The 25,859-nt window shown below is 44.5% G+C and overlaps 1 protein-coding gene across 2 annotated transcripts in view; it reads right to left on the bottom strand.

The window, feature by feature from the left end:
• The window catches only part of XPNPEP3 (X-prolyl aminopeptidase 3), a 653,628-nt gene extending 628,198 nt beyond the window's left edge, over positions 1–25,430 (bottom strand). For both annotated transcript variants that reach the window (XM_069654420.1, XM_069654421.1), the window contains exon 1: positions 25,297–25,430. In XM_069654420.1, coding sequence (XP_069510521.1) covers positions 25,297–25,375 — 79 coding nt within the window. In that variant the 5' untranslated portion in view covers positions 25,376–25,430. The remainder of the gene's footprint in view (positions 1–25,296) is intronic.
• Positions 25,431–25,859: the final 429 nt, after the last annotated feature.

Below are 25,859 nucleotides of genomic sequence, written 5' to 3'. Positions count from 1 at the left end.
CAGGACTGGGTGAGCTACACATTATCCTGGCAACGGTCTAGTTAAGAGCTCGGTGTAAATAACATCTGCATTCCCATTTTTTTTTATTTACAATTTTATAATCACTGAAGTGATTTTTACAAGATAGATGAAAGAACTTCAAGCTTGTTAAAAGTGTTGCAAAAAAATATTACAAAATGTACTGTAAAAAGTAAACAAAAGAAAGTCAGTAGTTTCAGCACGCTGATCTTCAGCGAAGAAGGAGAAGAAAACAAAAACAAACCGAGGCAAACCAGAGCAAGGCAGGACAAGGCAGGACAAGCCAGCAGAGTCGCCCCCCCCCCTGTAGGTTGTATCATATCAGCTCTGCAAGGTCTCCGGAGTTCCATTTTCAAAAATTAAATCCAGGATTTTGGTGGCTGCTATTGTCCACGAAGGTCTGAGACCCTCCCTATTAAGCGGTCCCACCAGAGTGCTTCATCAGTCAAATTTGATTTCTCTAAATGGTGAAGCAAATAAGGAGTTCTGTATAGAGATGTTCCTGGACACAGTAGGAGAAGGTGCCGTAATGTTTCTATTGATCGAGTGTCTTTACCGAAGCGGCAGATGTTAGTTGCAGAGCAACAAGTTACTAACCAACTGTAACGTTCTTTCGACTGGATTTTCCTCCCACGTATTCCTCATCTTATGATAAATCGTTATCTCCAGCTTCAGAAAAAAATTATTCTCGGCAGCGGGCGCTGTGCTCGAGGTCGTGGCGTCGATTGTCCCTCGACGGACTCGTACTCTGTCGATGTCACCGATGGTATAAATAGCTCGAGCCGCGCCCGTTGCTTCAGTTCTGTTTTTTCGATGAAAATATAGGAGGAACACCCAGGCGTGCCCCATGACAGATATATTCTTTGTGAGAGGAAAGTGTAAGAAAACGTAAACTCTACTGCGGGGTAGGATGGGAGGGTCGATGAGGAATTCGTGGGAGGAACATCCAGTCGAAAGAACGTTACAGTTGGTAAGTAACTTGTTCTTCGAATGGATTGTGTCCTCCCACGTATTCCTCATTTTACGATAGACTCCCATAGCAGTGGCAATTTTGGAGGTGGGCGTACTAATTACAGTTTTCATGGACAGAATGCAGAACTGCCTTGGCAAATAACCCCTCATTGGAGAAGGCAGTATCCAAGCAGTAATGCTTGATAAAAGTATGCATTGTTTTCCAAGTTGCAGCTGAACAAATATCTGCTGCCGGAACTCCCCTCTTTAGAGCCGCAGAAGTAGCCATTCCCCTTGTAGAATGGGCTCGAAGCCCATCTGGTGGGTCTTTTCCCGCCAATCTGTAGCCAATTATGGCCAAAATGATTCAGCAGGATATGGTCTGTTTTGTTACTGATAAGCCCAGTTTATGACCAGTATAACCCACAAACAGTTGGTCATCTTGTCGTAATTTAGACATCCTTGAGATGTAAAAACTAAGAGCCCTCTTGGGATCTAGTCTGTGCAGTCTCTCCTCTTCCTTGCCCAAATGAGGAGGAGGATAAAATGTTGGTAGTATTATTTTTTGTGACAAATGGAAGTCTGAAACTACCTTTGGTAAAAAGGAAGGTTTAACCTTAAGGACTACCTTATCCTTATAAAAATCTGTATATGGTGGTTTGCGTGAAGTTCACTAACCCTGCGGGCTGATGATAGGGCCACAAGAAGGACATTCTTTAGTGTTAGTAGCCTCAATAGACATGAGTGCAGAGGCTCAAAAGGTATGCAAGTCAAAAATGTTAGCACTAAATTTAAATCCCAAGTTGGGACATGAAAAGGAGTGTATACGTTAGTAAGCCCTTTTAAGAATTGAATGATTAATGTTATTTTGAAATATGAAACCTCTTCCGAGGTGCGCTTGAAAATGGACAGCGCAGCAAGGTATCTTTTATTGTTCCTATCTGGAGCCCCAGATTAGCTAGATGTAACAGAAAAGAGCACCATTGGAGTGCCACATTGAAAAGGGTCCACATCCTTATCTTTGCACCAGTTACTAAACCTGTTCCAGCGACATCTGTACAAAGATTTTGTTGCTGGTCTTCTGGCCGAAAGCAAGACTTCCATTACGTCATCCGGAAGATCCCAATCCTTGTATCTCAACCTCTCAGAAACCATACGTGAAGGTTGAGTGTCTTGACCTCTGGATGGAGTACCCGACCTTCCTCTTGCGAGAGAAGATCCTTTCTTTCTGGAAGACATATTGGAGGGCATACGGACATGTCCAGAAGGTCCGGGTACCACGTCCTCCTGGCCCAATCCGGGGCAATTAGGATCATGGTTTTCCTGAACTTTCTCAACCTCCTGATTACTTGAGGAATGACAGGGACTGGAGGAAACACGTACAGAAGTGGAAACTCTCAGTCTACTATGAACGCGTCCCCTAGAGCTCCTCTCAGGGGAAATTCCCTTGAACAGAACTGATCGTACTTTCTGTTGATGCTGGTGGCGAACAGATCCCCTTGAGGGGTTCCCCAAAGACCGAATATCTCTTGAAGGACTTCCTGAGCTAGCTCCCACTCGTGGGAGACTGTGCTCTGCCTGCTCAGAGCGTCCACCGTCAAGTTTTTCTCTCCGGCTAGGTGAACTGCCGAAAGAGAGATTCCTTCCTGAATTGCCCAAAACCAGAGCTTCATTGCCTCTCTGCACAGTGGCAATGACCCTAAGCCTCCTCTTTCGTTGAGCTAGTGCATGGCCACTGTGCTGTCCGTCATTATCAAGACATTTTTCCCCTGTACAGATGGCAGAAAAGCTTTCAGCGCTAGTCTGATTGCTCTCAGCTTCAAAAGGTTGATTTGTAGTCTGGACTCCGATGGAGACCAACGACCGCTGATGGTCATGTTGTTGGCATGGGATCCCCACCCCGTGAGTGAGGCATCCGTGTCTACTGTTCTCTCCGGCCTTGGTTGCCAAAACTGTTCTCCTTTCAAAATGTTCTCCCGACAGGCGCACCACTGAAGGTTTCGAGCCACTCTGTCCGGGACTTGAAGGAGATCTAACATTCTTCCTGAGAATTGCAACCATTGGGTTCTTAGTGCCCACTGGAGGGATCTCATTCTCAGGCGAGCCTCTGGCACTAGGAAGATGCAGGATGCCATGAGGCCTACCAACCTCAAAAAGTCAAAGGCTGGAAGACGTTGGGCATTTTGAAACTTTTTGACCATCTGCATAATATCTTGAGCCCTCACCTCTGATGGTGAGGCTTTCCCCAGGGTAGTGTCCAGGACCGCACCAATGAACAGGAGTCTCTGTGATGGTATCATCTGTGACTTCTTTAGGTTGAGGGAGAAGCCCAGCTTGTGAATGAAGTGGCAGACATAATCTATCTGAATCTGAGCTTGTTCTGAAGATACCGCTCTGATCAACCAATCGTCCAGGTAGGGGTAGACATGATCCCTTCCCTCCTTAGACTTGCCGCCACTACCGATATTAGCTTGGTGAAGACCCTCGGGCGGAGGTCAGCCCAAATGGCAGAACTCGAAATTGATAGTGAGAGTTGCCAATTGCGAACCTCAGGTATTTCCTGTGTTTGAGATGGATTGGCACATGGCAATAAGCATCCTGAAGGTCTAGAGATACCAACCAGTCCTGAAGCTGGAGGGCCTGGAGGATCTGAGAAAGAGTTACCATCTTGAACTTGTCTTACCTGAGGAATTTGTTCAATTCTCGCAAGTCCAAGATGGGTCGCAGTCCTCCGTTCTTCTTTGGTACTAGGAAGTAGGGGGAACACCAACCCTGTACCTCTCAGCTACGGGTACCGGCTCTATGTATGTTTGTTTGTTTATTTATTTGTTTGGTAATGCGCACCAAGCCCTTAGGTAGACGGGCACAACAGAAACAAGAAATCTTAAAACTTAGTTACAGTGCAAAGGTAGCAATACATAGAGCAGTGATTGCAATGGGAGGCAGGTACAAGGTAAAAGATACATTAAATACAAAACAGTGGTCTTGGTAGGTCAAGGAAACATTATCAAGAGTGTCAATATAAACACGCCTACATATACACTACGTGCAAAGTTAACCAAGCTATGGTGTGGTCTGGTGGAAACAAAGGATCGTGTAGGGGCTGGAGAGGTGGAGGTGTAGTTCTTCAGTTAGGTGTCATTAGTGTGTAGCCAATTAAGTATCTTGTGTCTGAATTTAGGGTAGGGTTGTACTAGTCTGAGGTCGACGGGTAGTTTGTTCCAGAATTGTGCAGCTTTAACAGGGAAGCTGGTTCCTCCTGCTGTCGAGCGTTTGAACCTAGGAACCTCCAACATAAATGAGTTGGCGGATCTCGTAGGGTGGGTAGCTGTTCTAGTGATTTTATCCATTAGGTATGGAGGTGCTAAGTTATTCAGGCATCTGGAGGTGAGGGATGCTGTTTTGAGGAGAATTCTGTCCGTTATTTTCAGCCAGTTAACCTCTTTCCTGAATTTGGTAATATGCTCTCTGTAGGGGATGTTCAGTGCGTTATTCTGCAGTCTTTGAATTTTGTCTGTAATATATTTATTGTCTCCTGAGTACAGGGCATTGCAGTAATCTAATCCTGACATAATAAGAGCATTGGCTAGTATGGTACAGCTCGCTCTCGAGAGTTAAGGTCTGGAGGCTCTGATAAGTTTGCAGGTGTACCTTGTGGATGAGGCAAGGGAATTGACTTGCTTTTTGAGAGTAAGAGAGGAGTCCAAATAGAATCCTAAAGTTTTAACTACAGACATCACCTTGATAGGGTTGTTATCAATGTTGAAGGATGTGTAGTTTGGGCTGAGTTTTTGGATATTGACTTCAGAGCCTAAGATTAGTAACCCCGTTTTTTTTCGTCATTCAGGCAGAGGCCATAGGATGCCATCCATGCCTGAATGAGGATGTATATTTTGTTCACCCGGGCTGAGTCTGCCTCAAAGTTGCCCGAAAGGGGTATGAGGATCTGTGTGTCATCTGCATAATTAGTGTAGGTGACAGCCATTCTATCCAACTTGTCAAACAAAGGCTTGGTGAAGATATTATACATAGTAGGGGATACGCAGGAACCTTGTGGGACCCCGCATGTTATTTTGATAGGGTCGGCATAGGCTGAAGTAGAGAAGACTCATGGTCCGGTTGACCAAGAAGGATTGGACCCAAGTTGTAGCATCATTGGTGAAGTTGGCGGCCGATTGGAGGTGGTTGCATAACACTGCATGGCCCACCAAGTCAAACGCTGCCGACAAGTCCATTAGGAGTAGCAAAGCTATTTTTTCATTGTCCTTTAATTCTTCTATTTGAGTCTTAAGGTCTAGCAGCGCTGTTTCAGTGCCATGGAGAGGGTGGAAGCCCGACTGTCGTGAGCCAAGTAAGTGGTTGGCTTCCAGATAATCCTGAATTTGTATGTAAGCAGCTCTATCTAAGATTTTAAGAATAAATGGCACAGTGGTGATGGGTCTGTAGTTGGTGGGGATAGAGGGGTCCAGAGTTTGTTTTTTTAATAATGGTAGAACCCAAGATTCTTTAAGGTTGGCTGGTACTGTGTTAGTTTTAAATGAGGAATTTATCAACTTGGAGATAAACGGGGTGAGGTCTCTCGCTGCATCCTTTATTATCTGTGCTGGGCACATGTCGCCTTTACACTTAGAAGGTTTGAGGGAGAGTATTATGTTTTCTGTTTCAGTAATGGAGATAGTCTTGAATCTAAAGGGTGTGGTTGTCGTAGGCACCTGGGGTTGACTAGTTTGTTGGTACCCTTATAGAAAGACTAGTTTGTTGGTCTGTGAGTGGTAATGAGGCCTTTTGTTTTAGCAATTGTACATTGTAATCATGAAATTTTATTAGATAGGGCATTTTGTATATTAGTACACCATACTTTATCCTTTGGGGCATTGTCTACCAGCTGGATTGGGGATTCTAGTTCGCGGAGGATGGAGAATAATTCTTTAGTATTAGATTTGGCTTTCACAATCCTATCATTGAAGGTATTCTATTTGGCTTTAGTTATTTCTATTTTGTACATTTTTGCAAATTCTGTTAGGTTGTTTTTGTTATTTTCAGAGGGGGAGTGGCGCCAAGTAGATTGGAGTTTCCTTTTTTGTGATCTTAAGGATTTAAGTTGGGGGGTGAACCAGGCATTCAGGTGCGCTACTTGCCTAGCTTTCCGCAGTTTGACAGGAGCAATCATGTCCAGTGCCTTAGTCATAGCATTGTTGAAGGTATTTACCAATGCATCAGGGTTATTTTCCATTCCGGAGATGGCAGGGAGGAGAAGGGGGATGAGTTTTTCAGTAGTAATATCCTTCTTACTTCTGGTGGGAAGAGGTGGTGCCATGTTATTAGGCTTGGGGCTCAGGATGTCTAATGCGGCAGAGAAGTTTATTAAGTGATGATCTGTCCATGATTGTGGGACAATATCGGTGATGCTGAGATTGCAGTTTAGTTCGGATACCCAGTCAGTGATATGCGTTGGTGAGAGGACTTTTTGTGTGAGGCCGTAATCGTTTAGTAGGGTTGCAATAGATTCAGCATGTTTGTTGTCAGTATCATTAAAGCCTAGATTGAAGTCTCCCAACAGTAATGTTTGAGACTAATTTTTAGTGTTGTTGGCTAGAAGGCGGTTTAGGTCATCTTCGAAGGTGCCTAGGGGCCCAGGGGGTCTATATATCAAGTGGATAGTTAGAGTACGGTTGTTGGAGAGGGGCAATTTGGCAGTAAGTACTTCACAGGATATGAAGGGAGCTGGGGTGGCAAGCCTAATGGGGTGAGTTGTTTTGAAGATGATGGCTAAGCCACCGCCTCTGGCATTAGGCCGGTCCGCTCTAATGATTTGGTAGTTGTCAGGTACTGCTAACATGAGAGTTGGTCCTGCGGCCTTGTGTAGCCAGGTCTCAGTTATGGCCAGTAAATCAAGATTATCATTGTTTAAAATGTCTGCAATTTCAGTAGCATGGGCTACTACTGATCTAGAGTTTATGAGGGCCCCTGTTAGCATTAGAGTACTGTCAGGGTTGGCAGTTGGCAATATTTTGTGAGAACAGGTATCTCGGGCGGTGTCATATTTGGGGTGGGGGGGAGTTTGGTCAGTGGTATTGGTGGTTTGCGTTAATATGGAAGAGGGCTTCTTCGTCCAGGTAATAGTTTGATTATTTGCGTTGTTGGGTAGGTTTCTATAAGGTTTGTAAATAGGGGACAGTCTAGACCCAAGTCTCAGGTTTCTATCCTTGGGGGGGGGGGGGTTTGTTAAGATGGCAGTGGCCATAATAATTATGATGGCACAGGTAAGTAGTACCGTTTGGGCTAGTTTAGTTAAGTAGGTAGAAGTCATAGTTAAACTATGCTGAAGGTCATACTAACATCTAAGTGATTAAATTCAGTGTAGATGAAGGAGTGGTGGGATTTCTGTACTATACCTAAGAGATGCTAGTTGTAGCTGGATCACATCTAGGCTAGTCAATACAAAACACATATAGGCTAAATGCAATTATAGGCACATGGCACATCTAGGCTAGTCAATGAAAAACACAGGTAGGTTAAATGCAATTATAGGCACAAGGTACATCTAGGCTAGTCAATGCAAAACACATAGGCTAAATGCAATTATAGGCACAGGGCACATCTAGGCTAGTCAATGAAAAACAGGTAGGCTAAATGCAATTATAGGCACAGGGCACATCTAGGCTAGTCAATGCAAAACACAGATAGGCTAAATGCAATTATAGGCACATGGCACATCTAGGCTAGTCAATGAAAAACACAGGTAGGTTAAATGCAATTATAGGCACAAGGTACATCTAGGCTAGTCAATGCAAAACACATAGGCTAAATGCAATTATAGGCACAGGGCACATCTAGGCTAGTCAATGAAAAACAGGTAGGCTAAATGCAATTATAGGCACAGGGCACATCTAGGCTAGTCAATGCAAAACACAGATAGGCTAAATGCAATTATAGGCACATGGCACATCTAGGCTAGTCAATGAAAAACACAGATAGGCTAAATGCAATTATAGGCACAGGGCACATATCTAGACTCGTCAGTGCAAAGCACAGATAGGCTAAATGCAATTTTAGGCGCAGGACACATCTAGGCTAGTCAATGCTGAGCACAAACGCGATGGTGTAATGCAATGGCTAAGATGCAAAGGCGTAATTCCTAAGTTTGAGAGAACATAGCACCTAGATTCGAAATTATACCTTTGGGTGGAATGTGTTGATGCAGCAATTGAGTATAGTGAGACACATTAGGTGGAATACATAATGTGATAATGTTGATGAGTAGTGGGCACTAGTTGGGTGCCATAAGGCAAGATAAACCAGATGCTTAACATAGTTTAGCTATGATACAGTGAAAGCAACGCCATGGTTTAGGTGGCGCAGTTAGGTTAGGGTGCTAGGGCAATAGCAGAGTCAATGTGGGATCAGTGCAGGTGTATTTACTCATAGGCAGTAGTCAATGGAGGCAAATGCAATGCAAAAATGGGCACGTTCAGTTAGCTACAGGTGTGCAATACAATATGCAGTATATGTCTATGTAAATCACACAGTAGACATCATTTCAGACATGAGGGCATGCATAGGTATGAACGGCAGATACATTCACAGTGAGCCATAAATGGGGAAGCAAAGCAAAAACAACAATGTGCTCGGAGTCTAGTTAGTCACTGGAAGTGATGGTGGGTTGGACTGTGCACGCACATTTGGGCAGTGGGGTGGATGAATAAGAGAGGGATGACAGTACTCGGGCTGGAGGCATGGTCAGAGCAGATAGTTATTGCATAGACCAGCAGTTCTTTGTGAAAGCGGTCGCTCATACGTACAATGGGGCAAAGTTAGACCGTTATGGCAGAGCAGCGGCTGGGGGTGGTGGTGGAGATGTACCTTGTATGAAGAGGGCCAGGGGGTCTGGCAGACGGCAGTCACGGCTCCAAACAGGCTCGAAACAGGTAGCAGCCTTGCCTCCGTGTGCCTTGGAGGGAGTGGGCCGGCTTCGCCTGCCAGAAGCCAATGGGAGTGAAGATAGGCCAGTAAGCCAATCAGCTGGCTACTGGAAGGCTGGTTAGGCAGAAAGGGCAGCAAACATCGCGCGGGCGGCCATCTTTAAATGATTAGGTACCTCGTGTACCTTAATGGCAGCAATGGCCTTACTTTGGCCGTTCAGAGCAAAGAGTGATGCAAATAGAGCCTTTTGCATTCAGAATTAGAGTGAACTCGCCTGCACCCTTCTCTAGCAGGTCTATAATCTCCTGCATAAGGAGCGGATCTGGAAACTTCAAAGAGTTGTCCAAGGGAATGACTGAGGGGTGTGTAGGAAGGGCAGACAGTAACCTTGGGCAACTGTCTCCAATTCCCAAGCATCTGACGTAATAGCCTGCCATTCTGCCAATGTTGAGTTAACCTGCCCCCTACTGGTGTCTTGTGAGGGGAGACCTCCGAGGGGTTTTGTAGCGGCTGACGCAGATGCCGAGGGTAAAGTGGCACCTGCTGCCGTTTCTGGCCCCTTTGAGCGGGCTGTCCTCTCCCTTTTCCGAATGTAGAGTAAAAGTGAAAGGACCTACCCCTCCAGGAGGTTCCTGAGGGGCGATTCGAAGTCTGTCGGATTGCAGCCCCAAGAGATTTTGCTGCTGCCTTGGATGTTTGTAATCTCTCCAGGCTGTCATCAGCCTACTTACCAAACAAAGAAGTGCCATCAAAGGGCATATTCAAAAGTCTAGCTTGTACATCTGGTGCAAAACAAGACTTCTGCAACCACGCAAATCTGCGGATTGTGGTACTTGCTGCCATGGCCCTGCTGATACTGTCAGCAGAATCAATGCCTGTTTGAAGGGACTCGCACATTGCATCTTTTCCATCCTTGATGATGTTTAAAAATGCTTCCCTTTCTTCTCCTTCTGGGAGACAGTCAGCCGCTGATGAAGCACACTCCCAAAGTGTATGGCTGAATCCTGCAAGCGTGCAAGTGGCGTTAATAGATTTAAGTGCCATGCTACATGCTGAAAATCAAATCTTTTATCATCCCTGTCCTGTGGAATAGTAGGGTATGCAGATCTACTGTTTGATGAAGTTGCTGCTTGTACAACCAAACTCTCTGGAGTTGGATGTTTGCTCAAATATTCAGGATCTGTAGGAGATACCCTGTATTTAGCAGACAGTCTCTTGTTAACTGCAGGGATAACTTCAGGAGTTTCCCAATTTGCAGAAATTTTCCTTTGCAGAGCAGAATGAAAGGGACAACAGGATCCTCCTCTGGACCTTTATCTAAAATATCAGTAAGGTCATCCTGCTGAAAAGAGGGTGTAGGTGTAGATCACCCCATGAATTCAATTATTCTAGCCAACAGAACCCTATAAGAAGTTTCAGCATGTTCCCCAGAGTATGGTTTAGCAAACTCTACTTCTGGAGATGTATCTAAAACCACTTGCCTCATGTAGCAAACTCTACTTCTGGAGATGTATCTAAAACCACTTGCCTCATGTAAGGAGTCTTGAAGGTCCTTTAACCTGTTCTCTTCAGAGATAAATTCCTCTGGTATGGGTGTAGTGGTCCTCTGTAAACCAAAAGGTCCATCATGGTCAGAATCCTCACCTTCCTCATATATTGAGGACAAGACTCAAAAATAGTCAGACCTAGTCAGACATAGGATGTGGTTTAAAACCCATTTCTAGAGCAGAAAGAGCCAAATTTGTTGTCACTGGTTGGGAAAACGTCGAGGTTGTCGATGTGGAAGTCACAGGTTTCGACAAACTCGAAAAGGGCGTTGAAGATCGGAATCCTACTCTGTGCCGTCGAAATAGTCGATGGCATTCTCGACGTCATGGTCGAGGTCCTCGGCACCTCTACTGTCTGAGATGTAGTGACAGTTGTAGGTCTGTCTTTTTATCGGAGTCGACAGTGGCGTCGAATACGGCGTCAACACAACAGATTTATGCATCGGAGGGCCCTTCGACAACGGCGTTGATGACGCAGATTTAGGAGTCGAAGAAACCATCGACGACGGCGTCGACAGCGCGGTCTTACTGCCTTTACACAAGGGTTCATGACGCTCTCGGGTAGTTTCTCTTGCCGGGTGCAATGAGTCGCGGCGTTTTGATTTTTTGGGTCTTTCACCTGGGGTATCACCTTTAGACGTCTCCGAGGGGGTCGAGGCCGCTTTTTCTCAAAGACGCTAAGCATTTTCTTACGGAATTCCTCCTACTTAGCTGGAGAGCTGTGTTTCGTGTTCCGATCCCAGGCACCACAAACAGATCCTGTGAGGATCCGTCAACGACATTTTCTTCCCACAGTCACAACACTTTTTGAAGCCGGACCGAGGGGTCGATGGTTCGAATGAAGAAGCCATCGAATTAAGATGACATCTTCGAAGAATAAGTCTGAATCTTCTTGAAGAAGAACAAGTTACTTCTTACCTTGTAACGTTCTTTCGATGGGATGTTCCTCCGACGTATTCCTCATCTTAGATATCTCCTTCTAGCTCTGCTGGCCTCGGAAAAAATTTTTCTCTAGAGGGCGCTGCGCGTCGACGTCCTCCGAGTCGATGTCCCTCGACAGCCGCCGTATCGACGTCGACGTCATCCCGCCTATAAAGGCCGCGCGCAGCGTCCGTTGCTCAGTTCCGTTTTGTAGCCCACAATAATACTTTCTGGACTAACTAATCACCCTGAAGGAGCGTAAGCTGCAACAACAAGGGAAGTAGAACTGCAGGGATGGATGGGAGGGTCGATGAGGAATACGTCGGAGGAACATCCCATCGAAAGAACGTTACAAGGTAAGAAGTAACTTGTTCTTCGAAGGGATTGTGTCCTCCGACGTATTCCTCATCTTAGATAGGCTCCCATAGCAGTATTCTATTGTCGGAGGAGGGAGTACTGACTTCACGCTGTCTTCTATTGATGAATAGAATGCAGTACAGCCCTTCCAAACCTAGTCTCTTGACTGGAGGAGGAATCCAGATTGTAAAAACGTGAAAAGGTATGGACAGACGACCATGTAGCGGCCGCACATATGTCTTTAACCGGCACGCCTCTTTTGAGGGCCGATGAAGCTGCAATACCTCTGGTCGAATGAGCCCTAAGGTTTTGAGGGGGCTCTTTCCCTGCCAGTTTATAACATTCCAGAATGGCTAGAATGATCCATCTGGAAATGGTCTGCTTAGTTATTGGTAACCCCAGCTTGTGACCTGTGTAACCTACAAACAGCTGGTCTGCTTGTCTTATCCTGGCTAGTCTACTAATGTAAAAACTTAAAGCCCTCCTAGGGTCTAGCCTGTGTAACCTCTCTTCCTCTTTCCCCGGGTGAGGAGGAGGATAGAAAGATGGTAGGGTAATCTTCTGAGTGATATGGAATTCAGAAACCATCTTTGGGAGGAAATTAGGCTTCACTTGCAGGACAACTTTGTCTTTGTGAAATATTGTATGAGGGGGTTTACAAGAAAGAGCTTGTAATTCGCTCACCCTTCTAGCAGATGTAAGTGCTATTAATAAAACAGTCTTAAGGGTAAGGAATCTTAACGAACAAGAATGGAGAGGTTCGAAAGGTGTACCCATCAGGAAAGTTAGTACTAAGTTTAAATCCCATAGGGGAACTTGGAATGGTCTTGGGGGATAAACATTGGTTAACCCCTTTAGAAACTGTATTACCAAGGGTAATTTGAAATAGGATGGTTCTTCCACAGTACGCTTAAAGATGGATAGCGCTGCGAGATAGCCCTTAATGGTGCCAACTTGAAGGCCTGAATTTGCTGCATGGTCCACCTTTCCAAGGTCGCACCACTGCTTCTCAGCCCCCAGCCACTTCCCCAACCAGCTTCCCATTCCTTGCTTTTCCCAGGATGAACTATCTCCTGTGCTGCTCTCCTTCTCGGCCGGCCTGCATCCAGGACTATTCTCTCGTTCACTGAGTCCTTTGTCTATGTTTATGTTGGTTAGGTGACCACTTCCCTGCGGAACACTAAAACGTTTCCTCCTGTTCCATGGATGACTCTTCATGGCTCCTTGGGGCCACTTCTTCGCAGAATAGCACATGGATGTATCAGTCAGGGGGTCGGAGGGGGGTGTTGTGTCGCCCATCCCCCAGGTGGCCGTACTCTTCTACAGTACAGGAATCCCCCCCACCCCCCCACTCCCCCCAACAGGTCCTCCTGCATTAAACCACTAAACCACCCCTGTGGGGAATATTGGGTAGCAGCCTCACCTCCCTAGCCTCATGAGAAGGAACCTACTCTCACAGAAGGGAGGTCAGGTTCTCCATCCAGACATCAAAACCCTCAACCTTCACGCTTGGCTTCTGAAAGGCTGAGGTACAAGGATTGGGACCTCCCTGATGATGTTATGGAGGTGTTGCTTTCGGCAAGGAGGCCAGCAACAAAGTCTTTATACCGCTGCCGTTGGAACAGATTTTGCAGGGAACAGAAGGGGCTCCCTCCTGGGGAGAAGTGAAGACACGTAGTGAATCGTCACAGGGTTAGGAAGGAACTAGTAGATGCAATAATAGGCAGCGAAATACCCTGAGACAAACAGGGAAACATGCCCTTTCTTGGATTGGTGGAATATTACTCCAAATGCATACCTCGTTTTGCAGATGAAAGTTATGCAAGGCAGGTGTGAAGTATGAATAGTCAGAAGCGTGTGAGGAAGAATTTAAAGACATCAAGGATGTTTTGGGAAAGCTCCTGCTCGGTCATATTTTGATTTGGAAGACAACTGCATAGTAAGGACAGATGTTAGTGACAAGGAATTAGGAGCTGTACTTCTACAAGAGAAGGGGGGAGTAAAGAGAGTGATTGCCTGTGCTTCCCGCACCTTGAGGGATGCAGAGGAAAATTATTTGGTGATAGAGAAAGAAGCACTAAGTATTGTCCAAGTAATATGCAAGTTTAAGTAATTTTTGTGGGGTCTGAGATTTATCGTAAGAACAGACCATAAACCATTACTGGGTAGTTTTAGCAACACATGTCTGCAAGGTTCATCTTGCAGGATATTGAAGTGGGTGACAAAAGGTCATGGCATAATGTCTTAACATATATCAGTAAAATAGAATATCGTAGGAGATTACCTGTCAGGGTGTGATGCTGATATTAAGGGAGAGAATGAAGGAGAGGCAGACATAGATAAACTGCAGCAGGTATTCCAAAGTGGTCGAAGCCAGCGGGAAAGTGGAATGCAGCAGAATTAGAAGATGTGAATCTGAGTTCACTTAAAGAGATGGCGAGTAATGGTTGGAGAGGGTATGAATACCAGGAAGATTTTAGGCCATATCAAAGAATCAGAGACGTTGAGATTGGAAGAAAATTACCTGGTAAAAAAAAGAACAAAGAGATACCGCCACAGGGAGTAAGAGGAAAGATCTTAGATATCTGTCATGAAAGGCACTTAGGTTTAGAGAAGACTACTGGTGGTCGGGTAAGGATGGAGAGGTGGAAGGTTTGGGGCGGATGTACGAGGATTTCAAGGATAGTGCCAAAACACTAAAGACAAGAGTAAACCTTTGACTTCTCTAGGCCTACCAGAAATGCCTTGCATATTGGGACCTTGGCATGATGTACGAGGTAGGAAGAAGTATAGAATTGTGCTCATGGATTTATACCTAAAATGTGTTGCGATTTTGACGGTATGTGAAGCTGATACCAAGGCAGTCAACATTTTTTGATTATACATTTCAGAGGCAGGGGTTCCCTGCTGATTTGTTAACAGACAATGGGGTACAGTTAACCTTGAATGAAATGGGGGCTTATTTAAAACAAATTGGAGTACACTCTGGGAAAACCTTGTTCCATCACCCACAGACCAATGGTGCGCTTGAAAGATCCAATAGGACCCTCATGGGCTCAGTTAGAATGGCTGTTACAAATGAGAGAAATTTGGAGGAATAAGTGGAGAATAAGTTAATGCCATACATGCTCCTCACTCTACCACAGGACTTGTTCCCCTTGAAGTACTTAGAGGTGGAAATCGTGTACTGTGATGTGTCCACCATGGATGGGCTTTGCCAAATATGTTGAATGGGATCGGGCGGTGGTGAGAAGGCAGGATGAACAGAGTAAAGAAGCGATATGATATAGTAAAGTGTGTCAGAGATCTCGATGTAAAGTTAGGGAAAACTGTATATGTAAAAGTGGAGGGAGGATGTATCAAAGGAGGTAGGAGATTTGTGGGTCCCAGAATTGTGGTCGCCTGCCAAAGGATGCTGTAGTTACAGATGATGGTAAGGTGTGGAACAAGAGTAAAATCGCTGTAAGGGAATGAAATATATATATATATATATATATTTAAATATTTAATGGAAAAGAAAGGTGGGAAGTGTGTTCTGTTGTGTTTATGTTTAAGAGTGTATAATGTACCCAGGAGCTCAAGGTTATCTAGAGAATCATTTGAAGCGAAGGAAAACAGCTTCGGGATCTAGAATGAAGGGAGAAGGAGTAAGAGAGTGCGTTTGGAAGAAAGGAAAGAAGAACGTAGAGGGGGGAGCTCCTGGGAGTCGATAAGATGTGAAACCCATAAATGAGCGTTCGTGAAACAGATTTGCAGTGGTATCGTTCCTAACCCAACACATACATTTGCATACTTTAAGAACTCTGTTATGCATGCAGTGAGAAAGACAAACGTCTCCAGGTTCACAATATTCTAGCAAATATGAATATATAATTCCAGAGTTTGAAATTAAAATTTGAAGAGCAGGAGCTAAAACCAGCCCCCGGGTGTCAGGCATCACCCAGTAGGCAGGAGCTACTGCTCTAGGAACCAGTAGCGCGTACACAGCGCAATGCAAATCTAACTTCAACATGAGATGGACACCAACTTTCTACCTATTATGCCTGACCCATTATATTTAAATGTGTCTTAGATATGTTCTAATTCTTATTTATTTACATTCGCAAACACTCAACTGTAATGTCCCACATGAATGTTTGTAAGGCATGTGTTCGCTATGATTTACCACCCCAATCTGGAAGCCAAGCGTAGCTCCTGGGGTAGGAGCAAAAGCTAAATATCTCTCAGTTCCCAGCAGTTCCAAACCCTGTAATTCTATGCAATAACATGTTCAGTAAAGGGAATTAGAAGGAAAATAAATATTGCAGTCCAATTTTGATTTCACATTCCTGATGGGAGGGCTACCTCATAGCCAACACATTCCCATTTGACAAAGAGAATTCAATGTCACTCTGAAAGCAAGGAGGAGAGCATTTGGGGGTGTGAGTAAATGAATCGAACCGATCAGAGTCTGTGTCCAGCACAAAATGCTGTATCAAATGATGCTGCATGGGTGGAGTTGGGTGGGGATTGCTGGATATTCAAACTCAAACACATAGAGTATAGTTTTTGGAAAAGCAGAATAGCAAAAGAGCACATCCCAGAAGAGGAAAGCAGATCTGAGATTCCAACTCAAGGTTTCTGTTGAAAAATCTCCTTGATAGGGCTTTTTTCCAGGTGGGAATAAATCCAAAATCCGTTTGCAAGAGAGAACCAGACTACTTGAGAGGGATTTGGGTTGCAGATTGGCAGACTGAAACAAAGGGTATCTGGTAGTGGTGCCAGAAGCCGATCGATGTTCCTACCGGTCCTGTGCCTTTGAAAGACAAACCAAAAGTAAAATGATCCCAGACTATTTAGACAAATGTCCCAAAAATGTATTAAATCCAATGCAGAAAGAGAAGTATTTTTGCGAGCCTTGTTTGCAAATCGAGTGTTTGAAGGCAGACTGGGGCTGTAAATTAAACTTTGTGAAAGTATGTTTTAAAAAGATTGCCATACAATTTGCAATTGCACAGGGCATACATTTGTCTACAAGTTACAAATGATTCATTATTACCCTGAGTTTTCACATTATCCTGGGTTTTGGCAGGAGAAAAGTATATCTGGGTTTGTGAGGTTGGTATAAAACATATCTTCCATATTTGGATGGACTGATTGACCTGTGAGAACCATAGCGTACATAAAGAAAATCATGAATAAGGTTTTTTTACTCCTTAAAGTGGAATAGGAAAGGAGGTTGGTTTCTCACCTTCATTGCTGAGAAAATGTCAATTTAAATAACCAATGTGTTTTTCCAAGTGACAATGGTCAGAAATAGAAGTATTCTGCCTTAAGTGAATTCCTAACGCCCATTACAATTACTTTGTTGATTTCTTTTCCATTTCAATGTTATAATTGCATGCCTGTGTGACACTTTAATACATCAAAGCATTTCTGCTCTTTAAAATAGAAGCTGCCATGATTCTTGCTGCAGTGGTCCTAGCATAAGGCAGATCCAGAGGGCTTAACTATGTATGAATTGTGTAAATTAAAAAGGGCTGAGGAAGCTCTTGAGGTCGATACATTTATATTGTCTTCAAAAGACTGCAGTGCAAGCAGCTGCAAATCAAGAGGGGGTTGGGGGTCTTCTCCATGAGGTGGCAATCTTGGATGAGGATATCTGGCAGTATAAGCACATATGCGGTTGCCCAGCAACCAGAGAACAGGGCAAGGATGGGAACCCAGCAACGTTATTACATTCCCGGCAAGGAGACCATGCTGTATCTGTTCTAAGATGAGCTTGAGAAAGCTCTTAGAGAAAAGCAGACGTGTGCTCCGATTCCACCTCTGCCTTTTCTTCTTTATCATCATAATCATCTAAGGTGAGACAGAAGAAGGGAAGTGTTCAGAGGAAGAAAAAACCTCACACTCTTCGTCAGATAAGGAGTTGGTGCATCGTTTCAAGAAAACACTAAAAGAAGGAAGCAAACATTGAACAAAAAAGGGTAAAATGGTACTGTGAAGGGTTTTGACCCACGCTGAATCAATAGACTGGGTAGATGTGGGGATGAGCTATCGCCGCCCACATTCACGCCAGAATCCAGGAGAACTGCGCAGTTGGCACAAGACCACTCCAAAGATACAACCTTCTTGTGGGGGTTCCACATCACCACTCTACTGTAAGGATGCCATCAAATCAATGTTAAGCAAGGGTCCTATACTATCAAGCAAAGGACCACTCTATTGAAATGCGGTAATTCAAGACAGATCCCAAAAATTGATGCAATACCGGTACCCACCCCTATCAGAAAGCCGGCGTTTTAAAACCACCAGACTTTTGTGTAAAACTGAACAGAGGAACCCAACCCAGGCCAAGGAAAGACTTGCTAAGAGGTGGATACAATGTAAAACTATATTCTGAAATGACTTGAAGGAAGTAATTATTTAATGTATATGTAAAAATTGTAAGTTTGATTTAAACTGGGAACTAAAGTGACATTTAGCTGAATTCTGCCTGACAACTACCCCCGACAGGAGAAACCTGCTCAGCCACTCTTCCCAGGCCTAGCTGCATCCTGCTTCCCCACCAAAAGGAGATGACACCTCTCTGATTAGATTAGGGGAGGGGCACCTGCAGGAGGTTGAACAAAGCCCTGTCCTGGGCTCAGGCAAATGTTATATTGGGGGGGGTCATAAAGTGGCTTCCTCTTGGGGGAAACTGGGAGGAGCAGTGCCTCTGCTAGCAAGCTGAGCTTTGGGGAAGTGGATAAACCAGTTATTCCACCATGTGATGTGGGAAGCCACACCCCTTTTTGACCAGGGCATGATTTTAAAAAGATAGATAACTCAAAGTGCGGACTGGTCAAAATTATATAAATAATATCATTATTCTTGGGATTTTTCTGTGCACGTTTTAAGAGGCGTTAGGACCCTGTGGTGTATTCTGGGGGGTTGCTAGCGGAAAATAGGGTCTCACTCCAAATGTCTGCATGTTAAAAATCTGACACTTCATCAATTAATGTCCATACTCCTTGCGCACATTTGTGTAATTTTTGGTAAATGTCCGATATTGGTAAACCAGTCAAAAAGCGCAAAATGTTGTCATTTTTGAATGCAAGCCTCCAGGAAGATCAGAGGCAGACAAGCATGGACCATAAGGAATATATAATGTGTACATGTAATTTCAACAAACTGTGTATCTGGGAAATATGTATTTGAATCAAATATAGATTTGTGGGCAAATTGACCAGGGGAAGATCCTCTGACCCATAAACAGACCTCATCATGATGACAATCCATTTCCTTCCCCCAATCATGGGAGAGGGGAGAATTGGGCCAATGACAAGTAGAGAGGGGCAGGCTCAGTTATGCCACGCACACACCCACTTCCAAAACACATAAAAAGAGACTGCTGGGACAGGTCGAGACATTCATTTTCCATTTCTGCGGAGCATTTTGACGGCCGACATCCCATCCAGACAGAGACCAGAACCAGGGACCCATAGACTACAGAACTTTGAACCTAGAAGGCCCACTGCAAGCAAAAGTATTCTCAGCAGGCCTTCAGAATCCAGCAAACCTAACCAAACTATTCAACAGCCGGGCGAGCTGTTTGAATTCTTTGCCAAGAACTTTTGCCGGAACCGCAGACCAGACCCAGATTGCTGTGAGCAGAACCGGTGCCTGATTGACCTGCCGAGCAGAGAGAACCGCCGCTGGACGTGTTGACCAGATCCGTGACGAGGCCTATTTCAAATTTATATTGTGAGTACCTAGCAGAACTGTGCAGAACCACTCTCTTAGTTAAAATAATCTAATTCCAACTATTTTAGCCTATTAGAACTGCCTCCTAGAATCGTGTCATTCTGTCATCTTTAAAACTGAAATCTGTCATTCTGAGCTTTAAAATTTCAAATCCGAAAAACTACCTTATTAAATCGTCCGTATCTCTGGAACCGTTTGTCCTAGGAACGAGATTTCGTGCCTAGACCCGACTTCCTACTCCTTATACTTCTACAGCAATCCCGATTTACGCACTCGCAAAATTTACCGCGATTTGGCCTGATTTCGTCATCTGTAAAAAGATAGCCGCTTTTGCCTGAACTGCTAAACTTCGTTTGCAACCTAATAACCATCCCTGAACCATTGTTAGGGCTGACCTGAACTGATTTAAAGTGTCTGCCACTCACCCTGAACCTCCTATAGGGAATTAAAAGCAATTTTAGCATTTTTCACTTCCTTGCCACCACATTACAAAGCACTCTTGCCTGTGTTTTAAAAAGCATACCTGTTGTCTAAGCTTGCTGGGGGGGGGAACTGAATTCCGTATTGTATTTGATTGTATTCCCGAAGACTGTGTGTGTTACTTCCATCTCCTTGCATTGCATATGGGGGGGGGTGAATTGCCACCAGGGGAAAAGTGAACATATTATCTCTTGTGAAACCATATCAGTTTATTTTCTGTACTGCATTTATTCCACCTTGCATTTCCTTGAAACCATAAAGCATTTCAGCTACCTCATCCTCTATACTACTTCTAAGTAACCAAATCAGTTTACCAGTAGACCATTATCCATTGTTGATCACTGTCATATTTTAAGTGTGATATCCAATATTAATTTATTATAAAAGTGTGATAGATATATATTGTTATATTTCTCAAATTTGCAACACAGACCTACTTCTTGGCTCAGTGGGGTCAGGGGGGTTCTAAGAGAGTGGTGTTATATAAGGGTTGTCATCCAGAGTACATGAACTGGACCTAAAAATATATCAATAAGGGTTTCCCGCAGCATCCCAGACTAGGCATTGACTTAGCTGTAGTGTTGAAGTGAAGCCGCTTAACAGTACAATCTATATCTTCTTGCAGCCACTCGTCCACCTCCCGTCGTCCACCTCCCGATCATTCTCAGGAACTGAAGAATCTCAGGAGAAAGGAGATCCAGGTGGGAGATATTTTGATTAAAAAGGCACTGAGTGAAGTACTAGGAAAGGTGCCCGACTACATGGGGTTGTAGCAAAAAGCCCCAGGTGGGCAAGCTTTGAAGAGGACCTCCACCAAGACAATTTAAACGTACAGTAAATATCGGGCTCCCACTGATATCAGATATAGAGGTTGCATAGCTAAATTTAAAGGAGACAAGCATAGCCTACCACAGACAGTTATACTGATATCATCCTCCACAGCCTACTGGGAAGCTGCATGGCCCTAGAAGAGGAAGCAATACGGGACCAGGCCCTAGAAGATGAAGCAATACGGGACCAGGTGAACAAGACATGCCATGCCACTCAGCTATGAAAAAAGCATATTCAGAAGCACACCTGACTTTGTATGCTAAAACCTATGCCCAACACCTACATCTAGCTGTGGAAATTAAATTGACTGCTTCAAAAGACTAAAAAAGGCCATTGAAGAATGTACGGATTGTGCCCCAATCTTGCCGGATACGAAATCACAAGTAGAATTATTGTCTGGCCTAGCATATGACAGGATCAAGGCACGAGCAATGACAATGGAAACAGTTAAATCAGTCAGGGTACAGACACCTGCACATAAGAGACAAAAGCATTTCAAGATGCATCAGGCAGCCACAGCAATGAGGATCAGTTTTGAGGGCAAGAGGTGAAAATTCATAGCGATTTAAAAGCAGATAAACATGCCAATAGTTTAAGCCGACGGCCAGACACCAAAGCCAAGTCAGAGAAGTATGGCTAAGAAAGCATGCATCTACCCGTACTTCATCCAAGGGAGGATTTAAACAATCTCGCAATAAAGAGGAGACATGGTTTCCTTGCAATCAGAGTAAGAAATTATCTCCAGAAAAGATGCAGACGTCCTGACATCAAATGGGTGGTGCTAGGCTCTGGTAGTTCTCAGAAGCATGGGAAAGGCTGTTTTGCAATACTTGGATGAACAAGACAGTCAAGATGGGGTACAATTTACATCTTCCACTGCACCTTTCGGCACAATTCAAATGCCTCTTCCCAAGTCAAAAACAAGGAGAGATATCATGGGTTGAAGGAATTATGAAGGAGGCGATTGTGATACTCCCCAAGAATAGGGGTCAGAGCTTTTACCAAATTATCTTTCTGGTGCCGAAGCAGAACTGCAAATTCAGGCTAGCACAGGACTTGAAGAGGCTCAACGACCTGCATCCACATGCAATATTTTAAGATGGAAAGCCTACAGAAGATTTTTCCCATGACCTACAGGACGCCCACTTTCACTTTCCCTTCAGGTGAGCACATGAGAGGGTTCTGAGGTTTGCTTCAGTGGGGATGCATTTCCAATTCCACGCTCTCCCATTCGGAGATGGAACCACCCAGAGTGCTTTATGACTGTGAAAGCAGCAAGTGGCCCTCAATGGTGATACAGTACGCACTCTTAAGCGAGAATTGGCATCTTCCCAGGACTGTATCAATAATTCAAGGTCAAATTAGTTATATGTTAAGAGGTCTGTTGCCAGCCCTGTTGATGGCTTACAAAAGGCGCTGATTGTACACAGGGGAGCTTTTTAAAAAGAAAATGTAGACAGGGACATGATGCAGGTTACTGTATTGTAGGAAAATGTAATAAACTGACTGTCTTGTTGCACTTCCAAATTCGTTGTGTGGACTTTGTTTTCTATGCCACGGTAATACAGAAAAACTGGGGTACGAGACTTCAGTTGGTGCTAAAACATCTACTATGGCAACACTCTGCCTCAGCCAGGAAGATGCTGCAGATCCAAGGACAATGGCAGACTTTACCTCCATGGCGCCCCAGGCAAGGTTTCACATGCACCCACTACTCATTATCTTACACAAACATCTGACTCCGGATTTTTACAACTTTGAAGCCCATATTCCGATCAACCCAGGTTTGGAGAGCAAGTGGTGATGGTGGTTGGAAGGGAGCAATCTCTTGAAAAGGTTCCCATTGCAAAAGCCTTTGCCAATCATGAATACCACAGACTCCAGTGGTATGGGATGGGGTACGATGCTGGGAGAGCTACAGCACCAGGAAAAACGGCAGGTTCAGGAGGAAGGCAACGCCTCCAACTCAAGGGAACTGACAGCCATATCCAGGGTTCTTTGCCCACATGATTGAGGGTTAAACAGTAACCGTCAAAACATCTACAACGGCATATATCAACAAGCAGGGGGTTCCTCTCCCAGTCATTAATACAATTGGCTGCCAAGATAGGGACTTGGCAAGAGCACATCCTGCTATTACATAAAACGGTTCATATCAAATGGGCAGAAGAACAACGTGCACGCAGACTGTCTGAGCACTGTGTTCCTTTTCTTGATCTGGGAGCTACGACCAAAGATATTCATATTTATCGGTAGAAAGTCTGCCACTCTTCTCATAGACGATTTGCCTCTCCACAGAACTCCCAGTTTATGCCCCATTTCCTCCCAGGTCAGACAGCAGGTGGATGCCACATAGGGTATGTGGCCAAAGCGGTTACTATTTGCTTACCCACCTCTTCCATGGGTGTAGAACGTGGTGATAAAAACCAGGATCTTGACCACCGAAGTTATCCCCCTGGCTCTGGTCTGTCCAAGGAGGTCATGATTTCTATTTCTGGTGTAGTCACAGTAGCTCTAGTATTGCTTCTCTTGAGATTCCTGTCTTTTCATTCGATTTCCAAATGGGCAGGTAGACAACGTGTCATGGGAAGTTTGGTAGCTGAAAGACAGGGGTGGCAGAGGCAGGGTATTGCCCCTCAGGTAGCCCTGGCAGTTCAGAACTCTAGGAGGCTGGCTACCCTCAAAATGCATGACCGGCACTGTGCACACTGGTATGATAGAATTCTACCCAGGCTCGTCTTTGCTCTATCTCTATGGGTATGCAATTCCTCCAGGAGGGCTGGGGGCCAGGTTTAGTGTTATCCACCCTGAGGGCACAGTGGGTGGCCACTTAGGCATTTAGCAGCCAGGTTACTTTATTTCTCTGGCAAGTCCCATTGTCTACACAAGGGATCCTCCATGGGACCCTATCTTGGTATTATGGACTTTGCAGCATCCTCCCTTCGAGGGAAGTGGACTCCACCGACATCAAATATGTCACATGAAAAACAATGTTTCTAGTAGCCACCAGCGAAAATATTGCACTTTCATTATTTTTGCCGAATCCCAGATCACCAAAAAAACGATAGCATAACCTAAACAATAAATGGAGAGTCCTAACACATTTAGACAGCATATTAACTTCCATACAGTCAGAAAATCTCCATCACAACTTCAGTAGAGCATAACTCAGTGTCGGTTCCCACCAACAGATCATTTTCTTTCCATATTCTGCAGCAAGCATGCCTCTGCCAGAGTCGATCCAGGTGGGATCAGCCACAGTAGGTGTCTGCAACCAGATACTTTGTACAGCAACTTTCATCAGTCCTAGGCAGCATAGCCATGATGAGGGATCTTAGAAGTCACAATAAAAACATCTGAGAGCCACAGGTTGTGTTGCAGACCCCAGGATTGGAGGAATGTCGCCATTGTGGGCAGAAGCACAAGTTCAGTACATGTGTCATGCTACTACATGTTCGGATCCAAATACTTTTGTTAGGCACCAGTGCTTTAACTTGCATGGGCATGCCTCTAGTGCTTGAACTTGCATGGGCAGGGATCTGGCACTGTTGGTACGGGAGTTTTGTAATGAATGGTACTTCCTGGAATAAATTGGTTTTGGGGTGTGTTGGCAGCATTCAGAGCCCAACTCTCATGTTCCCCATGGTTATACCCAGCAAAGCCACGCAGTCCCCTTTTTTTCTCTTTGGAATCTAGAACTTGTAGTTTGTTGTTACCCATTCCAAGCCAAAACAGGACTGGATGACCTACTCGCACATGGGAAACTGGAGAGCAATGCCAGAGTACCTAGCGTTTTATTTTATGGATGCATTCAGTGTAGTTTTTGGTATTTCCCAAAAGTAGAGCGGAGATATATTCCTATTACTTAGCAGTACTCTTGACTAATTCTAATCTTTCTCGTTACACGACACATCTCTCCTACCGGGAGAGGGCTGAATGAGCCCTTGATACATACACATACGGGACATTTTTATTGGGGAGGCGGGTATATATGCTTAAGAGTGTTAAAACGTGGGTGCTTGTCACGGAGGTTGTTTGGCACCCTGAAAGTATATATTGTGGCAAGGAAAAGTAGGACTACACGCAATAAGCATTTCCAGCACATAGCACACACATTTCCCAAATTTCCCAGTTCGGTGTGCGAAAGCTATCCAGTCCGGTTTTGTCTATACATTCTGGGATTTGTAATGCTAAATTTAAAATGGAAAAGAAAAAAAATGATAGAACCTTGATAGCTTTGCCAGTAATTTGAATAAAAACATTCCAGTGTAAACAAAAACTGCAATTATAGCACTAGAACGGCAAAACTTGTGCACAAGATGACTTAGAAAGTACCGCCCCCTCGCAACCACGTTGGGATTACAACACTTGTAGCGCCTCTAGCAAGTACGCGCCTGTGTAGCCGCCCTCACATTATTTATACACCAGACGTTTTTGTACTTATTTGATGTGCCCCAGTTTGTTGCATGGCATGGAACTTCCCCGGTTGGTTTTCCCTCTTCCCAAGAAAAGCATATTCGTTTTGTAGTTGGGCTCTCCTAACCTGTCATGACCCTCGGGGTAGTAAACAAGATCCTCATCCTGCACCCCCAGCACCTCGCCCGGATACGAAACGTAGTCATCAGGGTACAGTCAATATTTTCCCGCAGCAAGACACATGGAGGATCAGTGAAGGCTGAAGACATAAAAAAGGGACTCACACACTACAAAAACAACGGCTATGCAAAGTAGGACTGCCGCGTTCATTAGAGGATTGCCATTTTAGAGCATAAGTATGTATTTGATTCACGCAACAGTTGTTATTTTAATATACTATCATCAGTGAGCTGCGCTGCCATCATTAAAATGGGAATGTTTATTCCGATACATTCAAAGGCCATCTCGAGTAACGTTTTAGAGCAGCACTGTTTATGTAGTGACCAGTTCTAATTAGAGAAACGGGGCTAGCAACGTGTCATCATCATCTTAGTATTACATGTCACCATTACGTCCTTCTTCCTCGTCCTAGTACTTCACTTTCAGTGGCTCCGCCTGTTTACGGAAACCTTTCAAGCTCTTCTTTGCTGGCCCCGCCCCTTCTTGTGAGGTATAACTTCCATTATTTGT

This window comes from Ambystoma mexicanum, chromosome 3q (assembly GCF_040938575.1).
Source record: "Ambystoma mexicanum isolate Mex_15411 chromosome 3q, UKY_AmexF1_1, whole genome shotgun sequence".
NCBI lineage: Eukaryota > Metazoa > Chordata > Amphibia > Caudata > Ambystomatidae > Ambystoma > Ambystoma mexicanum.
The sequence above is the reverse complement of the archived record's forward strand: the minus strand, read 5'-3'. Positions and strand labels throughout refer to the sequence as shown.